The following is a 24,197-nucleotide window of genomic DNA, read 5'->3' as shown; positions in this document are numbered from 1 at the left end:
CTTGACCCTGGGGTTCCACGACGGTCGTAAGTGTGAAAAACGGTCACAAGTCACTTTTTCCCGTGCCGTTGTAACTTCGAACGGATACTAAATGAACTGTTGTAAACTGAGGACTACCTACACTTGCTTTAGTCTGACAAGATTCTGTCTGTATGCAGAGAACAGTAAAGAAACTACTCAGAAGTCTACGCATTGTTCTTCCTTCTTGGGCCTGATATCAAACTTGTCACAGTAGAGCAACTATTTGGATAATTATACCTACAGTCTGGGAACTGTTAGGGAGGGGCTGTGTTAAGCCTCCTCCTGTCCACCAGACATTCCAAGCTCTGCTGGGCTCTGGGAAGGAATCCCTCCCACCTGGGAATCCAGACCACACTCCATCACGGTGAGGCAAAAAAAGAAATAGTATTGTCAATGCTGCACAACTGTGGCTGCCCCCAACTTCAACTTGGCCAAACCAGAGGAGGTCACCATTTCTTTTCCACCCCCATCAACATTTTTGATGAAAAAGAGGTACTCTTTCATTGGGATCCAAGTTCAGAATAAAATTTGGATTTATTCGGATGTAATAAACATCATACCAAGTCTAATTTCTAATTATGGCATTCCTGTGTATTTTCCCCCCGGGGATATGAGCTTTTAATAAAGACTTACCTGGCACTAAAGACAGCCAAATTGTTACCTTTTAAATGCGGGTATATAAACATCTTTATATTTAGGTACATTTTAATGTTGGGCAGTAGATATCTACCTCAAACCGAGTCTCTCTTCTCCATCCCATACCAATTAAATAAATAGAAGCTCTCAGGGAAAAATCTTTTTCAAATATTCTTTGCAACCTGCCAAATTAATACGGCGTACTTTAATTGAAAAGGGGATGATCTAAGCATTAATCAAATAATGTATTAACTCAAGTGCTTTAGGAGCGTGGAAAGCCAGAATGAGCTCATTGAAACCTTAACTTTGAGTCTGCCCTTTCCACATTCAAGGGCTGTTTTAAGTGTGAATCACTGATCCTCTATCAAACTCCCCCTTGCCTTATTTGAGCATCATTGAATCTACTTTCCTGGAAATGCTCGTTTTTATATGTATGTATGTATGTATGTATGTACGTATGTATGTATATATATAAATAAAGGTAAAGGTTCCCCCGCACATGCGTGCTAGTCGTTTCCGACTCAAGGGGCCAGTGCTCATCTCCGTTTCAAAGCCGAAGAGCCGGTGCTTGTCCGAGGACGTCTCCGTGGTCATGTGACCGGCATGACTAGATGCCAAAGGCGGACGGAACGCTGTTACCTTCCCACCGCAGTGGTCCCTATTTTTCTACTTGCATTTTTACGTGCTTTCAAACTGCTAGGTTGGCAGAAGCTGGGACGAGTAACAGGCGCTCAATCTGTTACGCGGCACTCGGGATTCGACCCGCCAAACTGCCGACCATTTGATCGACAAGCTCAGCGTCCTAACCCACTGAGCCACCACGTCCCTATATATATTCTATTTGCCCAAACATTTTTTTTCTGTGTTTGGTTTTCTCACATCATCTCAACCAGGAGGTTGAAAATTAACCAGTGGAACAGAAGTTGCCTTCAGAAGTTGTGGGTGCTCCATTGCTAGAGGCTTTTGAGAAGAGACTGGACAGCCATTTGTTTGAAATGATATCGGGTCTTCTGCTTTTGAGCAGACTCTGTTATTCTAGGTTTACCCTTTCATACAACTTCTTTCTTTCTTTTTTCTTTCTCTCTCTCTCTCTCTTATTCTGTTTTATGTTTACCCTCTTTCTTTTCTTTTCTTTTTTCCTTCTTTCTTTCTTTCTTTCTTTCTTTCTTTCTTTCTTTCTTTCTTTCTTTCTTTCTTCTCCTGTGGGCAAGGATTCTTGGGAGAAATGGCAAATAAATGTGAAAAGGATCTGATGGACACATTGAGATGGGAATGCCTTACTACCAGCTTGATCCCAAGAACAGGGTTTGGAAATGAGCCTGTGCTTTCCTTCCACTCCTCCTCTGATCTTCTGCCACCAGAGGGCAGCCAGATGAAACCCACCTCTGTCAGTTATCCCAGATGAAATTCAAAATTCCTTACGAAATCCCATAATGTAAGGACAGCCCAGGGAATGCTGGGAAATTTAAAAAGACAGTGGCCCGGCAGTTGTGGGACCTTCCCAGGTGGAGCGGGACAATGAGTCTAGGAACCGCTCCTAGAAAGTGGTGAGCTGAGGAACCGCAAGAGCCAGGAAGTGGTAGGAACAACATAGTAGGAAGGACATCCTGGTGTGTAAGTAAAACCCAGTCAACTAACAGACTTGGGGATAACAGGAAAATGAAAGAAAAGAATTGACTTGAGGGGGAAGGTTGGCCTGTTAGGAAAGAAAAAGAGGAAACTTTGTTCCAAAAATGTGGTGAGGAGGCATAATAATTTTCTGCAATCTACTTGTCCTCAGGAATCCAACGATTTTCAAAGAAAGTGAGGATGGACATTTTTCAGCTCTGAGGAACATGTTGAGTCACAGCCATGACCTGAAGAAGCTCAGAGGGATGAAAAATGTTTTGAATGAATCATAAGTTTATGTCTTGAACTCAAAACCACAAGCAGGTTTCACACTGAAACATCCTCCTAGACTCGGTAGCTCCAATTTGTTCCTGCAAACTAATCCCACGCATATATATATTTTAACTTTAATTATGATGTTTTGTGGAATTCCATTGGGCTTGTGAATGAAAACATACTGATACTCTGCTTGCTTTTTAAGCATGGTTGCAAGTCCCCTTAAGGCTCTTTAAAATCCAAAAAAGGAGAGCTTTGAATATTTCAGGAGCAAATGAGCTGGGCCGGAGATTCTTTTGAAGGCTGGAGTAGACTTCCTTCGCATAATTTATTTCTTTATGTATTTATTAAATTTATATGCCGCCCAACTCACTATTCAAAGCAATTCTATCCTCTGCTGTTGGGTGGGTGGGGGACAGAAAACACCCATTACACGAATTTGCCATTTTGATCAATTGCTTTCAACCATCTCGTCGCGTCCGCAGAAATGGGGAAATTAATATAACTGGTCACAGCTTTTCCCATGGGATTACTGGGTAGACGGTGATAAAAACCAAACTCACAAACGTCTGGATTATGCACCAAGAAACAGAGGGTGGTTGATCGGCTGCACTGTTGAAGGCAATAGTACATACATTCAACATGGGTTCATGGTTGAATGATCGGGTCCGAAGTAAAACTGTCGACTCTAGCGTTGGGCATGGGACAAGTGAGGAAAGGCACATTCCCATGGAAAAGGAAGATCAAGGCAACTGTCCACATGGGCTCTCATCCCTTCCTCCCTCCCTCCTCCAGCATGAAACCCAGGGTCTTACATACCACACCACTCGTCCACCCAGGCGAAGGCTTGGCGATGCCCGATGAGTAAAATATCTCGAATAACCTGAAACCCAAAATCGTGTTACTGGCATTGCAGGGAACGTCCAAGCAAATTGTACACAGCAATTCCACCCCCATAAATAAATACAAGCCAGCAGTTTGCTGCAGCTGCCTGCAAAAGCCTAGGTTGCATCAACAAAAGGACAGTATGAAGATCACGCAAAGTGTTAGTACTGCTTTACACTGTTTTGGTAAGACCACCCTTGGAATATGGCATCCAGGTTTGGTCATCACATTACAAAAAAAGAAGTTGAGGCTTTAGAAGGAGTGCTGGGGAAGATCAACAAAGATGATTTCAAAGAACAGGAACTAGGGATGTCTAGTCTAAGGGAAGAGAAGGATTAGGGATGACAGGATAGCAGCCTTCCAATATTTGAAGGACTTTCACAAAGAAGATGGGGGTCAACCTATTCTGCAAACCACCCAAAGGCAGGACAAGAAGTAACATATGGAAATTCATCAAGGAGAGAGCCAACCCTAGAACTAACAGTGAGAACAATTTATCAGTGGAACGGGTTGCCTTCAGAAGTTGTGGGTGCTCCATCACTGGAGGTTTTTCAAGAGACTGGAAGCCATTTGTCCAGAATGTTATAGGATCTCCTGTTTGAGCAAGAGTTTGGACTAGAAGTCCCTTCCCTTACACTGCTCCTGCCATTATAGCCCTTGGGGAGATGTATAACTGGCTGGGGAATTCTGAGAGCTGAAGTCCACAAGTCTTAAAAGTTTCCAAGGTTGGACACCCCTGATATAAAGCATTACTGGATTCCCTGTTACTTGATTTGACCTAACGCCAAGGGCTGACAGCATGTGCTGACCTTTTCTGATTTTCTGTAAAGTTTGCCTGATGCTATTTGTGGCACTATGACACAATTTCCCTACTTTGCTTCGGAGGCGGGAGGCATGTGGTGTTTTCCTCCCAAAATACGAAGCAATGCAAAGCACTCTTCTAAACTGCAGCACAAAATTCAACATTTTCTACCTTCTTTTGCTGTGGGTAATTGCAGCCAACCGGATGTCAAGAACCACAACTCTGAGCATCTCTCAAGCCCAGCCAAGTGGGTCAAGCCTGAGAGTTGTAATCCAAGCAACACTGCCATTCTTGGCTGCAGAAACCAAACACAGCCATTTTATGGAGGAAGACCAACGGAAGCATCAAACCCAAATACAGACTGAGTTTAAAACAAACAGGGATTATTGTTCTGTATTGATTTCCCTGTTTTTTTAAAAAAAACCCCAGGATCATTCTCTCCTAAGATAGCTTCCTATGAATGAAATTTCAAAAAAGAACTACTTGTTTTTTTTTGTGCCGAGAACAAAAGAGAAGAATATTTTTGTGCAGAGAAGAGCAAGAAGATGATGAAGGTCCTGGAGGCTAAACCATACGATGAACAGTTGAGGAAGCTAGCTATGTCTAGCCTATTGAAGAGAAGGATTAAGGGGGACATGATAACTGTCTTCCAATATTTGAGGGGCTACCACAGAGAAGAGGGTATTGACTTATTCTCCAAAGCACCCGAGGTCAGGACAAGAAGTAATGGGTAGAAGTTCATTAGAGAGATACAACCTAGAACTAAGGAGAAATTTTCTGACAGTGAGAACAATTAATCAGTGGAACAGCTTGCTCCCAGAAGTTGTAGGTGCTCCACCACTGGAGGTTTTTAAGAAGAGACTGGACAACCATTTGACTAAGATGGTATAGGGGTCCTGACTTGAGCAGGGGGTTAGATACTAGCAAACCTTCATGATCCCTTGCAACTTTGTTATTTTGTCTTTAAGGGGTCTTCAAACATGGCCCTTTTATGACTCGTGGAGTTCACACTGGCTGAGGATTCTGGGAGTTGAAGTCCACAAGTCATAAAAGGGCCAAGTTTGAAGAGCTCCGTGTTAGTCTGTTCCCAAGGAGGATTTGAGCTCTAAGGAGCTATCCAAGGTACTGAAAGGGTAGCCCTATCCCACATGAAACCTCGTCACCCAGTCACAAAGCATCTCTTGCCCTTCTCAGTTCGTAATCAGGAAAGCCATTGTCCTAACAACAACAACCACAATATAGCTTCTCTCAGATCAGTCAATAAGGATTCTTGCATTCTGGGATAGTTCCTCCCCTTCACTGCAGAAGTAGTCCTCAAACACAGAAGATACTGTGGAATCATAGGGCTCAAAGAGATCTCAGCAGTCTTCTAGTCCAATTCCCTGCTCAAGCTAGGAGACTTCATACCATCCCAGTCAAATGGTTGTCCAGTCTATTTTTGAAAACCTCTAAGCAACAGAGCACCCACAATTCCAGGAGGTAAGCTGTTCCGCTGATTATTTGTTCTTAGTGCCAGGAGCTTTCTCCTTACTTCTAGTTTGGATCTATCTTTAAGAAGCTTCCCACCATTCCTTCTTGTCCTACTTTGGATAATAAGTCAATCCCCTCTTCTCTGTGACAGTCCCAAGTATTGGAAGACAGCTGTCATGTTCCCCCAGTCCGTTTCTTTGATAGACTGATCATACCTAGTTCCCTTAACTGTTCATTATATGATTCAGACTCCAGACCCCTGGTCATTTTGGTTGTTCTTCTTTGCACTCTTTCTAGGGTCTCAGTATCATTTTTGTTTCACGGTGACCACACCTGGACGCAGTATTCCAAGTGTGGCCTCACTAGTGTGATATAAAGTGGTACTGACACTTTGTGTGACCTTGAAACTGTCCCTCCATTGATGTAGGCCAAGTCGTCCTTGGCTTTTTGGCTATTGCAGCAATCTCCAGCCATCAGACTTCTCTGCAGGCCTCTTTGTAGACAAGAGTACAATCTCACCTTATGGACAAATTGTTCTACCCGTGTTTGCAGCCCCCAGACTTCAAATTTGACCGTCACCAGTTTGTAGGAGCACATGATGGGCTGTGTCTGTTCCCGCCAGCCCTCCAGGAGTGGCCCGCGACCCGTCTTAACTGAGCTGAAGGACCGGAGATCCTATATAGCAAAAAAAAAAAAAAGAAGAAGAAGAATGTTGATCACATGACCATCGGGGATACTGCAACAGTCATAAGTGTGAAAAATGGTCATAAGCCACTTTTCTCAGTGCCATTGTAACCTTGAACGGTCACTAAATGAAAGGTTGTAAGTCACGGACTATCTGTAGAATTAACCCCACTGGCTGTGCTTTTTTCTTTTTTCCTGGACTGCCTCCCAAGGCTGGTATCAATCTTGCAAGTCTTATACTCTTTTCCAAAGAGAGATAGAAGATCCCACTTGGGATTTATCTTTTGATCCTCAGGAGACTCTGTCCACCAAGCACCTGAAAGCAGTATCATTGCAACCCCAGCAGCAAGTAGGTGTACAAGGGACCAATTTGCAGAGTGCCATGATCTAACACTACAGCTGGGACAGAGGTTGCCCCAGACTGCAAAAGTAGAACAATGTGAAGTCCTTCCTCCTGTCTTCCAAGGTCCTTCCTACACACCATTACAGGAATGAGAAGTTGGGTTGGAGAAGCCAAAGCCACCCACCAACCATGCACGGTTAGCCTGCCCAATGGGCTGTTACCTCTAAGCTGCTGTAGTAGCGCTCTGGGATTTCATCAAAAGCAATGTCCAAGAACATCACTTCATGGTCTCCCAAGATTTTTTCACTGGGAAAGATCTGTGAGAGCAAGAGGGGAAAACAACGCCAGTCAGCTTGCCAGTGAGAGAAAACATAGATTCTTAGCTAATGAGGGATGGTAAACTCAGGTGGGGTTGTCTAAGCTACAACACATACTGGTATCTTCCTTGGCTTGTCATTAGTTTCCATCCGTTGCTTCTTGTCCTGCCTTCAGGTGATTCTCCATAGCACCAGAAGGCAAGACAAGAAGCCAAGGATGGAAATTAATCAAGGAGAGAACCAACATAGAGCTAAGGAGAAATTTCCTGACAGTGAGAACCAGTGGAATGGCTTGCCTTCAGAAGTTATGGGTGCTCCATTACTGGAGGTTTTCAAAAAGGAATTGGACAACCATTTGTCCAGAATTGCAGAGGGTTTCCTTCTTAAGCAAGGGGTTGGATTAGAAGACCTTCAAGGTCTCTTCCAACTCTGCTATTCTGTATTCTGTAATACTCCAGCTTCTATCAAGTCTGTTACTCTATTATTGACACCCTCACGTTCCTCTGAATCACAAGGCCTCTTCAGATTCTCTGCTCTCTTGCCCAAGTCCCTGATAGTGGCAAGTGTCATGGAGGCCACCTCACCTTGACTCTGCTCATCTCATCAGCTGAATGGAATTTTTGCAAGTGGCACTCCATTGTTCCTCGTGGTCTCTTCCCACAAACAAGCCCAGATGCAACTTCCCAGGGAGAGAGGATAATTTAATGCAGCGTTTCTCAACCATGCCAACTTGGAAGATGTGTAGAATGTCAACTCCAGGATTCCTCAGCCAGGGGTGAAATTCCCCTGATGGGGCTGTCCAAGCTAAAATTTGGTCACCAATTCAATGTATGGATAACTCTCACCATGTCTTCATTCTCCCCTGAAAATAACTGTACAGGATGAAATGGGGCACTGTTTCTAATTCTGTATGGGTTGTACTCACGTTGGTGCTATTCCCACAATTATCTTCATACTTGGTCTCTATGTAGATAGAAAATTTGGGCAGAAACGAGCACTGTGAAAGGAAAGAGAAATGGAGAATGTGAGAAGACCCAGAGGATGAATGAAAGGATTGTGCTGGAAAAGAAGCAGACAATCATTTTTATACATTTTGTATTTATATCCTGCCTTTATTATTATTTTTTTACAAATAACTCAAGGCAGAAAACATAGCCAAAACACTTTCCTCCTCTTATTTTCCCCACAACAAAAACTCTGTGAGGTGGGTTGAACTGAGAAAGAGGGATTGGCCTAAGGTCACCCAGTTGGTTTTCATGGCTAAGGCAGGACTAGAACTCACAGTCTCCTGGTGATTGGCCCAAAGTCACCTGCTGGCTTTCACAGATAAGGTGGGACTTGAACTCACAGTCTCCCACTTTCTAGCCTGTTGTCTTAACCACTAGACCAAACTGTCTCTCATCTATTAACCATCCACATAAGGTCCCATTTACACTTTCCTGTCCATAAAGCTATGGATATGAACCAAGCCACTCTGCACCAAGAAACGAAAAGAAAATGATGGGGTTTAAACTTTTCTTTCTTTCACATAGTTCATGAAAAATGGAACCTGCAGAAAAAGCTCATCCTGCCACTCTTATAACTTCTGGGAACCATCTGCAAATCTTCAAGTATTAAATCTGAAACCATGATGACTAGAAACCCAGTTCTTCCTTTATGCTTCAAGACATTGGACTGTGCGGTTCCTCTGAGTTTTTTGTGCCCCTCCTGGAAAATGCAGAAGCCCTCCAGATGTTCCCTTTTTGCAAAGACTAGTCTGCAACTCAAACAAACAAAGAACAAACAACAGACTAATCATGGAACCACCAAGGAGATGCCCACTGACAGGGCAACCACTGCTATATCCAAAGGGATCAAACCCTTCTCCCTTTGAGCACTGATGATGTTTCCTAGTTGATTTATGAAGCGTCCGCCAGAAAACAACCCATCTCAGAGTGCACCAAGGACCCCACTGCAGCCTTGAAGTTACTCATGGTGTTCTTGAGTTCTCTCTTCTATTCTGCTAGAGAAGTACCGAAAGTAGGGAGGCACCTTAGTACTTACTGTGTACTCTGCATCCATTGTGAGATAATTCCAGATATCCCAAGTTAGCAAAAGGGAGACAGAGAAAGAGACAAAGCTGAGGTTGGAGAGAAGGAAGAGTTATCCATTACACATTTTCTGGGCAACTAAATCTACTCACTTTGTAACCCGGTGTAGGCATGAGGGTGTTTGAGTAAGCTTCAAAGCTGTAAGGGGAATCACATGCTTCTTGTACCCAAATTTAGCAGGAAACTCCAATTGCTGCTAAATAAAAGACCAAGGGAGTAGCTTGCCTTACATCTAAGATCTCCAAAGACTTGGTAAGGGATCTTTTAAGGATGGAGCAATTTGCAAAGGACCAAAAGATTGAGTTCACTCAACACCTTCACTCAGGATAGAAATTGGAGATTTTTTTTTAAAAAAAAAAATGGACTCCCAAGAGCAGGGGGATATGATTGGTGATACATTAGTGGCAGAGTGGATTGGTTGTTGGCCCAGTCTGGGTTGGTTAAAGGGGGGGGGGGAAACACCCCGTCCCCAACAAAAACCAGCGAAAATTGCTATTGAATTTTAGGCATGGGATGCGGGGTCTGTGAGGATTGCAAAATTCCTTTTTGGATTTCTGAACTTTACCCTAATCCACAAACTGGGTTTATACGTCAAATGAAGCCGTAATTGTGTCAGCTGGTGTCAACCATTGCAGATTGCCAACACAATTTATAGTGTGTAAGACAGGGATGCCTCCAAGATGTGGTCATAAAAAAGTCAAGATGATAGCCACAATGGAGTGGTTGAAGCCGTGCCCATTTCTAAAAGATGGAGCTTTGGCTTTGATTGCACCATTGACAATTTGACATTTTTGACCACATCCCGCAGACACAACTGGCATGATGGATGTACATACTATTTGAGAACTGTAATACAGGATGGCTTTGAGAGTTGTGCCTTTTGCCCCTAACAATCTGGGTCCTCATTTTACCCACCTCAGAAGGATTGGAAGGCTGAGTCAACCTTGAGCCCAGTGAGACTCGAACTGCTGGCAGTGGGCAGAATTAGCCTGCAATACTGCATTCTAACCACTGAGCCGCCACAGCTCATGAATGCTTTCCACTCCCTTTTTCTTCTGGGGGGCTGAGATACCTTTTACACCACGATTGTCCAGTTTGTGGCTCTCTCTCCTGTCTGCCAAGGTCATTCTCATGTCATTAGAGTTTCCTCCTTACCTGTGATGGTATAGGGGTAATAATTCCAGGCTTTCTCGGTGATATAGAAGATTCGTGGTGTTACTGCACGAGCCCAGCTAGGCAACTTGCTGCAGAAGAACAGAGCACAAGGCTAAATGGAAATCAAACCCCAGACTGAAGTCTATGTTCAACTCTCCAAATTATTAAGATATATCCCAAATTAACCCAAATTAGCTCTATAGTAAGGTAAAAGTAAAGGTTCCCCCGCACATGCGCGCTAGTCGTTTCCGACTCTAGGGGCCGGCGCTCATCTCCGTTTCAAAGCCGAAGAGCCAGCGCTTGTCCGAGGACGTCTCCGTGGTCATGTGGCCGGCATGACTAGACGCCAAAGGCGCATGGAACGCTGTTACCTTCCCACCGTAGTGGTCCCTATTTTTCTACCTGCATTTTTACGTGCTTTCAAACTGCTAGGTTGGCAGAAGCTGGGACGAGTAACAGGCGCTCACTCTGTTATGCGGCACTCGGGATTCGACCCACCAAACTGCTGAACTTCTGATCGACAAGCTCAGCGTCCTAACCCACTGAGCCACCACGTCCCTTTTAGTAACATAGTAGTATTTAATATATTACAATATATTAAATATTAACATTTAAAAAAAAAGCTGCTGAGGCAGGAACCAGTGATCTCCAGACTGGCGAGAACCATGATGTTAACAGAGATCAAATGCCCTTAAAGCCAACAAGAGAAGAATCTGTTGGATTGGGGAGAGGAAAATGCCTAAAATTAAACTCTAAAGCAGAAAATAGGAGTGGATCATCTTCTGTAGGTCTATGGCTTCCTTCTTGCCTGCAGTAGAGATTGAACAAGTCAAGAAGGGTGCCGAGGAACTGGAAACAGTTCAGAGAAGAACAAATGCTACGCTGAGGGATTCATTGATTAAGACTGATGAAGAACAATTAATGTTGCTGTAGATGTTTCATCTAAAGAAGAGAGAACTAAGGGTAGACATGACAGTCTTCCAATCCATAAAGGGGTGTCACAGGGAAGAGGGTATGGATTTATTCTCCATAATGCCTGAGCATAGGACAAGGACCAATGGGTGGACATTTTACAGAGGAAGAACCAAACTGGGAATAGGAAGAAATGTCATGGTGATGAGAGTTCACGAGCAATGCAATAGCCTGTCCCCTGTACTCACAGGAGCTCTGTCACTGGAGGTCTTCAAGCAAAGGTTGGGCAGCCATTTATGTGGAATGGCCTGAGGATTGCTGCCATGGGCAGAAGGTTGGAGGAGAAGATCTTCATGTTCCTTCCAATCCTATGGTTCTAAGCCATGACCTTCTACCAAGTAAGCCAGTTCACGAAGAAGAGGACAAAAGTCTCAACAACCAAGATTTACATCCATGTCAAGTCAAGAAGATGGACAAAATGTTGACCAACAATGTAAATAGACCACCAACTCAGTTTTATTCCACTTTTATTTTTGTAGCTTCTGGAGGAGCAAATTTACCAAATTAGAGCTGCCCAGTTTTTTCCTATTTCCCCCTCTCCCTAACTGCAGAAGTATAAAATAGATGAGTTAAGCCTCTAATGTTGAAGTTAATTCTCACAGTCGGTTAGAGCTAAGATATAAGGAAATCTCACTGTTAGAAATAGAACAGATGAACAGAAACAGGCTGTTCTACTCAAAAGAGTGGGGGGGGGGGTGGCTGCCACATGGCTTAGGAAGGCAATGTTACACCAGAAGGCTCGAGCATCTTCATTTTCATACCTAGACTTATTTTTGAACTATTGGTTTATACACCCGTCAATAAATATTATATATAGTTGGTGACCCCGATCTAAGTGGTTCGTTCCTACACAAGGGCTGTTGGACATCTGATCAGCTTAAGGTACTTATTTTAGGGAATTTCTCTTTCCTCTTTCAAAAAAAAAGGCAAAGGTAAAAGCTTCATTGATTGATTACGTGCCATCAAGTCAGCGTAGACTCTTAGCAACCATATAGATAGAATTTCTCTAGGAAAATCTGCCCCCAACCTAGTCTTCCAGCAGTGAAGGTCTTCCAACTCATTGCCACGGTAACTGAGTCTGTCCATCTTCCTGCTGGTCATCCTCTTCTCCTCTTTCCTTCACATCTCCACATTAATGCCTGCATAATATCCAGAGTATGACCATTTGAGCCTGGTCATTTGTGCCTTGAGTGAGAACTCTGGGTTTATTTGTTCAATGGACCATTTGTTTGTTTTCTTGGTTGCCCCTGGTCTTCTCAGGAGTCTTCTCCACCACCAAAGGTCAAAGCATCAATATTCTTCTTATCCTGCTTCTTTAAAGTCCAACTTTCACTTCCAGTATCACTGAGAGGTAGTCTGGCCTAGGGGTTAAGGCACCAGGCTAGGAATGGGAGACTATGAGTGCTAGTCCAGTTTTAGGCATGAAAAACCAGCTGGGTGACTTTGAGACAATCACCAGGAGACTGTGAGTTCTAGTCCTGCTTTAACCATGAAAGCTGGCTGGGTGACTTTGGGCCAGTCCAGGAGATGTTAAGTTCTAGTCCTGCCTAAGGCATGAAAACCGGCTGGGTGACTTTGGGTCAATCATCAGGAGATGGTGAAGTTTAGTTCCACCTTAAGCATGAAAGGGAAGATAATGCATGGTTTTTCTGATGACCTCATGAACATTTCTATGCAGTTTTCCTGACAACAATATCTGCCATTAACCTCTTTGAAGATTCTTTTTTAAAACTTTGCATCTCTTGGACTTCCTGGTTGTCCCATCCGGGGAGATGTTCTTGGGTGACAGATGGTAGGCGAGGAAGCAAGAAAAGCCTGTGCTGCTGATGTTACTTAATTTGGGTAATGAAACATCTGCAAGAAAACAATGAAAAGGAGAGAGCACCAAGGACACCCGCCCCCCCCAGAAAAGATTCTACTTGGTCATCCAGAAAAAAAGGACACTCTGCTTCTCCCACTTCCTCTTTCCAAACGTTGCCTGGAACCAACCCTGCCAGATAACAATCCGTGAACCCACCACCCTCTTGGGTCTTCCTCCATGCATCTCTTCCGCAGGACTGAGCTGAGATGCCTCTTCCTGGGCATCTCTTCTGCAGGACTGAGCTGAGATGCCTCTTCACGGGCATCTCTTCCGCAGGGCTGAGCTGAGATGCCTCTTCACGGGCATCTCTTCCATAGGGCTGAGCTGAGATGCCTCTTCACGCGCATCTCTTCCGCAGGACTGAGCTGAGATGCCTCTTCACGGGTATTTCTTCTTCAGGACTGAGCTGAGATGCCTCTTCACGGGCATCTCTTCCGCAGGGCTGAGCTGAGATGCCTCTTCACGGGCATCTCTTCCGCAGGACTGAGCTGAAATGCCTCTTCACGGGCATCTCTTCCGCAGGACTGAGCTGAGATGCCTCTTCACACGCATCTCTTCCGCAGGACTGAGCTGAGATGCCTCTTCACGCGCATCTCTTCCGCAGGACTGAGCTGAGATGCCTCTTCACGGGCATTTCTTCTTCAGGACTGAGCTGAGATGCCTCTTCACGGGCATCTCTTCCATAGGGCTGAGCTGAGATGCCTCTTCACGGGCATCTCTTCCGCAGGGCTGAGCTGAGATGCCTCTTCACGGGCATCTCTTCCGCAGGACTGAGCTGAGATGCCTCTTCACGGGCATCTCTTCCGCAGGACTGAGTTGAGATGCCTCTTCACGGGCATCTCTTCTGTAGGGCTGAGCTTGTGACATCTGATCTAGTTCCTTCACCTCTGGGGATGTGACCAGGCTGCTAGGAATTGATCCTTCTTTGATGATCCTGTCTGCCTTCACCATAGAAACTTTATATTTCAACACACCGGTTTTTCTAACAAGGGGTTCTGCAGGTCTCTTCCCATTCATCCTTCTTCCTATTGGAAATTAGTCAAGCCTGCTTTAGCTATCTGAGATCAGCCAACGTTGACTAGGGGCTTCCAAAGCAATGCCAAGTGAAAATGGCTGAAATTCTCCACTGGCAGCTGCCACATTGAAGGGCTCCATTTCAGAAAGTTTCTGCTTTGCGGTGGTGTCACCTGCCAGCTGGATTTTTACAGGGAGAAATGAGCTCCTTTTTCCTATCAGTCAATTATTCCTGTTCAGTTTTGTCCTCTATAAATAGAATTCCCTTAGGAGAAGAGTCGTGAGAACACAGTCTAAAAATACAACTGTTCCCCACATGGGCAGCTCTAGCGATGGCCAACTGGTTTTGATGGGTCTTGCAAAGAGACAGATCCATGCTGGTGGGGTGTGAGTGAGGAAACCAGGGGCTCATATTCCAGGTCATCAAGCAAACCAGCCCAAAATTGGGAAGCTGAGTTTAAAACCAGCTGGGAGAAATGCTTGGGGCTTCAGCTCAAATGCAATTGCAAGGTAAAATCTGCTTATATCCCTGTAAGCTAGGAGGAAAGGACAAAGGTAAACAGAAAGAGAGACTGACAGGCTAATCCTAAATTCAATTGCAGGTTCGAGAGCCTGCATTTAAATGGATTTAGCCCAACTGAACCTTGCAGGCATTGTGCATTTGGAACTGGGAGGGAGTTAATATGAAATGACAGGGGTGGCTATTGAAAAAGAGGATGGGAATAAATCAAAACTTGATAAGAGGAATGCCCAGCTTGGTCCAAGATAGGCTGCAGAGCCCTGCTTCCTATGAGTTGGGACGTGGCATGGATTCAGGGTCACCCAAGGATAACAATCAGAGCCCAGTGCTACACGATGCCTCAAGTGGGGAGGGGGAAGCAGCAATGACTATCACTTCAGGCAATAGCTATGGTCAACTGGTTAGGGATCCTCCTCCCCACCCAGGCAGTGCACTCTTCTTCATTCATGGGCAGGGCTTGGCTTTGATTAGGAGCAGCATTCTAGAACAAGGAATGAGGTTAAGGAGAAGACCCTCCGCTCATTTCCTAAGAACAACAAAGCCTCAGGACTTCTAGAAGACACAACATGGAAGGAGGTTAACAAGAAGACCCTCCGCTCATTTCCCAAGAACAACAAAGCCTCAGGACTTCTAGAAGACACAACATGGAAGGAGGTTAAGGAGAAGACCCTCTGCTCCTTTCCCAAGAACAAAGCAGCCTCAGGACAATCTAGAAGACACAACATGGAAGGAGGTTAACAGGAAGACCCTCTGCTCCTTTCCCAAGAACAACAAAGCCTCAGGGTATCTAGAAGCCATATATGGAAGGAGGTTCAGGAGACAACCATCCTCTCATTTCCTCATTCATTGCTGAAAGAGAGAGCTGAAGAAGGAACTGTCAGTCCGCAGTTGTTGGCACAAACTTCACCAACTTGATAATTCTGTAGTTGGGTGGACAAGGATCCCATAAAGCAGGAGGATGGGAGCTGTCACCCCTGTATGGTGCTGAGCTTGCAAACATAATAGCAGCAGTCATCAGAATGAAGAGAGCTTGCAAACATAATAGCAGCAGTCATCAGAATGAAGAGCTGGTAAAGTTACCCAGAGACTTCCCATCGTGAATAACTTTTCCCTGAAGCTCCTAGGGAAGGTTCAAGAGGCCCCCTTTCTCCCACAGTGGTTGTCAGAAACAGGCTCCCCCATCACGACAAGAGGTCCCACTGTTGGGTTAGTGGGGCTCCTTCCGTATGATCGAAAAAGAGTCCCCTCCCCAGATCATAGAAAGAAGGGTGATCTTGACCCAGCCATTGTTGTCAACTTCATTGAGTCAATTAGCTCAAACAACATTTCCTGGAAAGTAAAAGATTATTGATCTAGGGCTTGCAGCCAGAAACAGAGAGAGGAAGAAGAGTGGAAACAGAGCAGTTGAAAGTATAAATGAGGGCCCAGAAGGAATCATTTTTCTTCCTTATCTGCTGCGAATGCTTAGTGCTTTCAAGGATGACATCTCCTCGAGAAGGTTCAAGCCAAGGCTGGCTAATGGGAGAGGAAGAGCAGATTGTTATGACCACATCCAGTCAATAAATCAAGGCTTCATCTACAGTTGCTCTCTAAAGTTAAAGGTAAAGGTAAAGGTTTCCCCGCACATGGGTGCTAGTCGTTTCCGACTCTAGGGGCCGGTGCTCATCTCCGTTTCAAAGCCGAAGAGCCAGCGCTTGTCCAAGGACGTCTCTGTGGTCATGTGGCCGGCATGACTAGATGCCAAACGCTGTTACCTTCCCACCGTAGTGGTCCCTATTTTTCTACTTGCATTTTACTTGCATTTGCTAGGTTGGCAGAAGCTGGGACGAGTAACAGGCACTCACTCTGTTATGCGGCACTCGGGATTCGACCCGCCAAACTGCCGACCTTCAGATTGACAAGCTCAGCGTCCTAACCCATTGAGCCACTGTAGGGCCAAAGGAGGAAATTGAACAATTGAGATTCTAGAAAGAGTAGAGAGAAGAACAACAAAGATGATTAGGGGACTGGAGGCTAAAACATATGAAGAATGGTTGCAGGAATTAGGTAGGTCTACTTTAATGAAAAAGAGGACTAGGGATGATGCGATAGCAATGTTCCTATATTCGAGGGGCTGCCACAAAGAAGAGAGGGACAGCCTGTTTTCCAAAGCACTAGAAGGCAAGACAAGAAACAATGGATGGAAACTCATCAAGGAGAGAACCAGTTAGAACTAAGGAGAAATTTTCTGACAGTGAGAACAATTAATCAATGGAACAGCTTGCCTTCAGAAGTTGTGGGGGCTCCAACACTGGAGATTTTTAAGAAGAGACTGGACTATTTGTCCATAATAGTATATGATCTCCTGCTTGAGCAGGGGGCCGGGCTAGAAGACCTCCGAGGTCTCTTTCAACTCTGTTATCCAGAATGCAAATAAAACCTGCAAGAGGTAGGAAGCAACAGCTTAGGAGGGGCAGGAAGAGACATGTATTTATTTTAAGCACATTCCCTGTCCAGCTGCTACAACTGAAGAACAGAAAATGTTTGGCATCCTTCAAAAGACTGGCCTCATTCCTTTGAATTAAATTAAAATGAAAGAAATTAACATTTTTATTTGGGGTAAAAAAAGGTCAGAATTTTAAGAGAGAACCAATTCTTGTGAAATTTCAAAAACTCATCTAGTTACGTCCAAGTCATCATGGTCTTTGAAAGATTTCCCAGTCCTAGACAATTTGGGGGAAATATAAGGGCAACACACAAATGCTATCATGAGATGGCCCTCAGGACATAATGAAGCTGTAAGAGCTTGGAAGAGGGTCTGATCTGAGGAGACAAGTGTATAAGGAACAACTGAGGATGTCACCAATGAATCTTCTGCTGTGTAGTAAATGTTCATTCAGTTCAGGGTGCATTAGGAATAACAGACTAACAAGAGCTGGAAGGGACTTTGGAGGTCTTCTAGTCCAACCCTCTGCTCAAGCAGGAACCCTACCATTCCAGACAAGTGGCTGTCCACTCTCTTCTTAAAGGCCTCCAGTGATGGGAGCACCCACAACTTCTGAAGGTAAGCCGTTCCACTGGTCAATTGTTCTCACTGTTAAGAAACTTCTCCTTAGTTCTAGGTTGCTTCTCTCCTTGGCTATTTCCCATCTGTTGCTTCTTGTCCTGCCTTCTGGAGAATAGGTTGACCCCGTCTTCTTTGAAGAAGGTTCCTTTCTAAGAAGATATCTTTTCAAAGAAGGTTATCAAGAAAAGGGAGAAAATTCCGAAATGGCCAGAGGTCCATAAAACAAGGTCTGTCAGAAAAAGTGGAAGGAACTGAATATGTTTTCCCCAGAGAAAGAAAACTAAGAAATTAGAAATGAGCTTTTCTAATGCCAGAAATGTTATCTTACAGAAGAAGGAAGATCTAGCTTAGGATAGGAAGGCACCAATCTCACATATTCAAATCTAGGAGAACCTCTTGCAACCCCACAGCAGAAGAAACATATGTTCTTGAGAGTAAGAGAAATGTTGACAATGTGTCCAATTACTTAGATTGGAAGGGTGGGTTCTTTGCCTTCCTGGTGGACTTCAACCAGAAAGTAGGGCAATATCATTTAGGGATTATTCTAATTTCCTGCACCAAAGAGACGAGTGGGCCAGACGGAACACAGAAGTTGCTCTATGTTTTGCCTGATTATTTGTCCACATTCTGTAGTGATGGAAGTTCTCTAGGTACCCAACAAGAAAACTTTCCTATGAGATACTGAGGATAGAGCCAAGGATTTTTTCCTCAGTGACTATCATGAGTCACTGAGAGGATGATGATAAGACAGCATATGTAAATGCGGTTCAGTGTCCTACCAGGATGTCATCCTCCCATCTCCAAAATGAATGGTTCCTTCTTGGTGGTGGGAAAAGCAGAACTTTTCAGCCTTCTAGCTAGTTAGCATAAAACATTCAGTCCTTGGTTTGCCCTGGATATCATTTCAGGCTTATTCTTGATTAAACATGGATGTTTTTAAGCTTGCAAGAACTGGGCATGGCTAGTCTAGTGAAGAGAAGGACCAGGGGTGACACGATGACAGTATTCCACTATTTGAGGGGCTGCCACAAAGGAGAGGGAGGCCAATCTGTTTTCCAAAGCACCCGAAGGCTGGACAAGGAACAATGGATGGAAACGAATCAAAGAGAGATTCAACCTAGAAATAAGGAGAAATTTCCTGACAGTGAGAACAATCAACCAATGGAGCAGATTGCCTTCAGAAGTTGTGGGTGCTTCATCCCTGGAAGCTTTCAAGAAGAAAGTGGACAGCCACTTGTCAGAAATGGCACGCAATTCTCAGTTCTGGCTTTGCATTCCTGCATTACACTCAACTTCTAATAAAACTATGCCTTCCTCAACAAATGGAGCCAAGGATCGTTTCTGCTTAGAGGTTTAAGTTGTGGCAGGTCTGACGCCCACATAAACCATCCGCGAACAGCCGGTTATCTCCAAACCAACTTAGACGACTCTGCTAGTGCTGATGGTCCTAGTAGTCTGTCCAACGTGAAAAGAGGGGAGAAGGTCTGGGTGATGAACCCCATCCAGCCGGGCTACAGGTCCAAGATCTCTGGCAACGGGGAGCTCGCCCCCCTGTCCACCGAGCCTCTCCTGAAACAATTTACTCGTTCTGCAAAATGTGCAGATTTGCACGAGAGCTGCAACGCAGAGAGATGGTAGAAAGGAAAGGGGAAACAGATAGTTGGCGGAATATTTAACAGGCTAGAATCCTGCAAAATCCAACCTGGAGCAATTGTCAGATTTCGTGACAGGTTAATTGGAAAGCAGATAACAAATGGATATTGGAGAAAAGCACACTCTGCATCAGTTGGAGAGTAGAGAAGAAGAATGGTGGTTAGTAGCAGAGATTCAGTCTTGGGAGAAAGTCTATAAGGTGAATTAAGGTGCACTAGGCAACCTTCACCCCCAGGGCTGCTTATTGGTAGTGTCTCAGAACTATTTTATTTTATTTTATTTTATTTTCTGCAAACGATAGTAGCATTTCCAAAGGTCAACATCCCACCATTGCTAAGGCTGAAAGACAAGAGCGTTAAGTTGAAGGAGGCTTGGTGGAGACGAACCACAGGCAGGCAGCAATTGGCTGCAGGAAAAGAAGTAGGAAAAGGGAAGGGAAGGAGGAAGGGGGAGAGGAAGAAGGGAAGGGAAAAGAAAGGGAAGGGGAAGGAGGGAGAGGGAAAGGAGGGAGGGAAAGGGAAAAGGAAAGGGACGGAGGAGGGGAAAGAGGAAAGAAAAGGGAAAAGGGGAAGGGGAAGGGGGAAAGGAAAGAGAAGGGGGAAAGGAAAGGGGAAGAGGAAGGGAAGGAGAATAAGGAAAGAAGGGTTTAAATATAATGGAAAGGCAGCAAAGGAAACAGATCCAATGGCAAGGCAAGGCAAGGCAAGGCAAGGCAAGGCAAGGCAAGGCAAGGCAAGGCAAGGCAAGGCAAGGCAAGGCAAGGCAAGGCAAGGCAAGGCAAGGCAAGGCAAGGCAAGGCAAGGCAAGGCAAAATCTTGCCCATCCACCTCATAGGGTGACCCTTCCTCAACTCACTGCTTTCCCTACATCAGACATGTCAAACACAAGGCCCGGGGGCCGGATCCGGCCCGCGAAGTGGTTTCATGCGGCCCGCAAAGCCATCGTGGAAACAGGGAGGGAACGGCCCCCACTGCCTTGGCCCCGGCCCAGAGACCCTCCTTCTGCCAGAGACCCCCAGATCTGTCCCACTCCTGCCCAGGCCCCCATAGGCACCCTTGATGCGAACGATGTAGAGCTGTCCACGCCCTAGCCACGCCCACCCAGTAGGCCACGCCCACCCTGGCCATACCCACCTGGCCCCCTGAGGGCAACCGCAATGCTGATGCGGCCCTCAATGAAATTGAGTTTGACACCCCTGCCCTACATCAACACAATGTGTTGCGTTGCTCCATAAACAGAACACACATAGCACACCTCCTTCCTCTCCCGGGTATACATTAAGAAACGCCTAACCTGCCTTGCAGGGCTAACGCAAGGAACGGCCTGATGCCCCTTGAGGAAAGTTGCCCGCAGCAGAGAGGAAGAAGAGAGCCCGGAAACCAGCCCTCGAAACGTGGCTGGAGCATCCTCACCTGGACAGGTGGACTCGCTTCTCGGTGAACTGGCCGGGCCCATGGACGGGGTCCTCGTGGGGCTCGTTTTTCATCACTTCCACCCCTTCTCCTCGGTCGCTCTCCTGATGGCTGTGCTTACTGATGGTGTAAAGCTGCCCGACTCGGTACTGTTGGGGAGAGGAGACCACAAGGAAAGCCACTGTGAAGGCATTTGTGCGAAGGGGAAGGGCGGGGGAGGAGGATAGATTGAACCCTTCCTGGGACACAGGGAATTCTCCACTTAGGACCATAATACTCAGGGTGCCGTCGGCTAGGCAATGTCGGCTGGCGACCCCCAGGGGGAGGGCCTTCTCTGTGGGAGCGCCAGCCCTATGGAATCAGCTCCCCCCTGAACTTCGGATGGCCCAAAATCTCCAATCCTTTCGCCACGGCCTCGAAACACTCCTATTCCACCAGGCTAACCTGGACTGACAGGCATTTTCATTAATTATATTTACAATTTTTAATTTATTTTGTGTTTTCAATTTTAATTTATTGCACAGATGATATTAATTTTATTTTTATCTTAATTTCTGTACTTATTATATGTTTTGTTGTTAGCCGCCCTGAGTCCTTCGGGAGATAGGGCGGGATATAAATCCCATCAATCAATCAATAAATAAATAAATAATGGCTCCCAAAATTTCTGTTGCTCAGCGAGAACAGTTATTAAGTGAACGTTCCCCCATGTTACGACCTTGCTTGCCACAGTGGTTAGGTGAATCACTGCAGTCGTGAACTTAGTAACCCCGTTGTTAAGTGGATCTGGCTTCCCCCATTGACTTTGCTTGTCAGAAGGTCGCAAAAAGGGAACACACGCCCTGAGGACCCAGCAGCTGCCAAGCATCTGGATTTTGATCACAGGATCGTGGGGATGCTGCCGTGCAAGGGCTGCAAATGTGAAAGTGGTCGTAAGTCCCTTTTTTCAGGGCCGTTGTAACTTTGGACGGTCACTAAACGAACGAGTGTAAGTTGAGGATTACCTGTATTCTCTTTGCCAGGAAAATTGACAATAATGAACCATCTGCATGGGGTTTCATCAGCCCAGACAGGAAAACATACCCAGGTGAGATAATTCTATAGGTAAGTGCTCGACTTATGACCGTAAACTGCACTCCAAAATTTCTGTTGCTAAGTGAGACATTTGTTAAGCGGGTCTTGAGGCATATTACGACCTTTTTTTGCCCCAGTCATTAAGTGAATCACTGCGCTTGTTAAGTTAGTAGCATGGCTGTTAAGTGAATCTGGCTTAGAATAAGAATAATAGAGTTGGAAGGGCCCTTGGAGGTCTTCTAGTCTACCCCTTTGCTCAGGCAGGAGACCCTTCTAGTATACCATTCTCTATGGGGAAAAAAACATGGAAAACTTCAGGCATCAGCTGCAGTTTTCCAAGAGAAGAATTAAGCTGTCAGCTTCCTGTTTGGTCTCGCTTCTTTTTTTTCCCTCTCTGAAAAGTCAATATCTGGTAAAACATAATCTCAGCTTCCTTGCTGCTTATTTAGAACATTCAATGTTATGATGGGGGGAAAAAGAGAGGAGCACCTGTTATTTCAAAATGATTTCCCTTCGTTGTAAAATGGGAGACATCCTAGCTGTGTGTAATTAAACGCATATACGCACACACGTGTATCTGTTTTAGATATTTCTATCAAACTCTGTGGCAAGGGTTTTGTTTTCCCCATAGCGGCATTATAATTATTGCAATTTTAAAGCAAATAAAAACAACGGTATTTACGCTATTCTCCGCTTCTGGGGCAAGACAAACTATTTCGGAATTCAAAAGAAGGCAGTGACTATGTATATGTACGTATATGTATATATATAAATAAAGGTAAAGGTTCCCCCGCACACGCGTGCTAGTCGTTTCCGACTCTAGGGGCCGGTGCTCATCTCCGTTTCAAAGCCGAAGAGCCAGCGCTTGTCCGAGGACGTCTCCGTGGTCATGTGGCCAGCATGACTAGACGCCAAAGGCGCACGGAACGCTGTTACCTTCCCACCGTAGTGGTCCCTATTTTTCTGCTTGCATTTTTACGTGCTTTCGAACTGCTAGGTTGGCAGAAGCTGGGACGAGTAACAGGCGTTCACTCTGTTACGCGGCACTCGGGATTCGACCCACCAAACTGCCGACCTTCTGATCGACAAGCTCAGCGTCCTAACCCACTGATCCACTGTGTCCCATGTATATGTATATGTATATGTATATGTATATGTATATGTACTGTATACGTATACGTATATGTATATGTATATGTATATGTATATGTATATGTGTATGTGTATATGGATATGGATATGGATATGTACTGTATATGTATATGTATATGTATATGTATATGTATATGTATATGTATATGTACTGTATATGTATATGTATATGTATATGTATATGTACTGTATACGTATATGTATATGTGTATGTGTATGTGTATATGGATATGGATATGTACTGTATATGTATATGTATATGTATATGTATATGTATATGTATATGTATATGTATATGTACTGTATATGTATATGTATATGTATATGTATATGTATATGTATATGTACTGTATATGTATATGTATATGTATATGTAATGTATATGTATATGTATATGTATATGTACTGTATATGTATATGTATATGTATATGTATATGTACTGTATATGTATATGTATATGCATATGTATATGTACTATATATGTATATGTATATGTATATGTATATGTATATTGGTGAGTTCTGTCTAACAAAGTGTTCCTCTTCTCACTATGAAAGGATTTGATCATCAAATCAGTGTCAACTCTTCACAGATGGATTTTCTCCGTTCTAACCTAGTCTTTCAACTCTTCCAGAAGTGCATTTATCACCATTGTAACCGGTATCCTTCTTGCTGCTGGTGGTCTTCTTCCCTTTCAATCAGAGTAACAGAGTTGGAAGGCACCTTGGAGGTCATCTAGCCCAATCCCCTGCCCAAGCAGGAGGCCTATACCAAGCCAGAAAAAATGGCTGTCCTGTGATGGAGCACCCACAACTTCTGGAGGCAAGCTGTTCCACTGGTTAATTTTTTCCTCACTGTTCTAGGTTGCTTCTCTCCTTGATTATTTTCCATCCATTTTATTTTCCATCCATTTTCCCTCCAGGAAATTTCTCCTTATTTCTAGATTGGATCTCTGTCTTTCGGTGGTGATGAGTGGACCATTGGAAGAGTTGAAAGACCAGGTGAGGGACGGAAACTTCCATCCATTACTTAGCATAAAGCTGGCATATGTTTCTTTCCACTTTTTCTGGTTGATAGTCTCCGGAGAATTGGGTCTTCTATTAAGGTGTCCAAAGTGGGATAATTTGAGCCTTGTCATTTTGTTGTGATTCAGGGTCAGCCTGTGGGTTCGGCAGTTGGTTCGGACAACTCAGAGGAGGAGGGGG

At 44.7% G+C, this 24,197-nt stretch overlaps 1 protein-coding gene across 1 annotated transcript in view; it reads right to left on the bottom strand.

The window, feature by feature from the left end:
* LOC310646211 (cytoplasmic phosphatidylinositol transfer protein 1-like) overlaps positions 1–24,197 on the bottom strand; it is a gene marked incomplete at both ends in the record, with an annotated part of 45,009 nt that overhangs the window by 6,614 nt on the left and 14,198 nt on the right. The window contains 7 exons of the mRNA XM_083372471.1: positions 3,361–3,424; positions 6,218–6,373; positions 6,947–7,042; positions 7,968–8,039; positions 9,086–9,093; positions 10,288–10,376; positions 20,766–20,914. Coding sequence (XP_083228597.1) covers positions 3,361–3,424; positions 6,218–6,373; positions 6,947–7,042; positions 7,968–8,039; positions 9,086–9,093; positions 10,288–10,376; positions 20,766–20,914 — 634 coding nt within the window. The remainder of the gene's footprint in view (positions 1–3,360; positions 3,425–6,217; positions 6,374–6,946; positions 7,043–7,967; positions 8,040–9,085; positions 9,094–10,287; positions 10,377–20,765; positions 20,915–24,197) is intronic.

The sequence above is a fragment of the Vipera ursinii genome (assembly GCF_947247035.1).
Source record: "Vipera ursinii genome assembly, chromosome: 13".
Lineage (NCBI taxonomy): Eukaryota > Metazoa > Chordata > Lepidosauria > Squamata > Viperidae > Vipera > Vipera ursinii.
The sequence above is the reverse complement of the archived record's forward strand: the minus strand, read 5'-3'. Positions and strand labels throughout refer to the sequence as shown.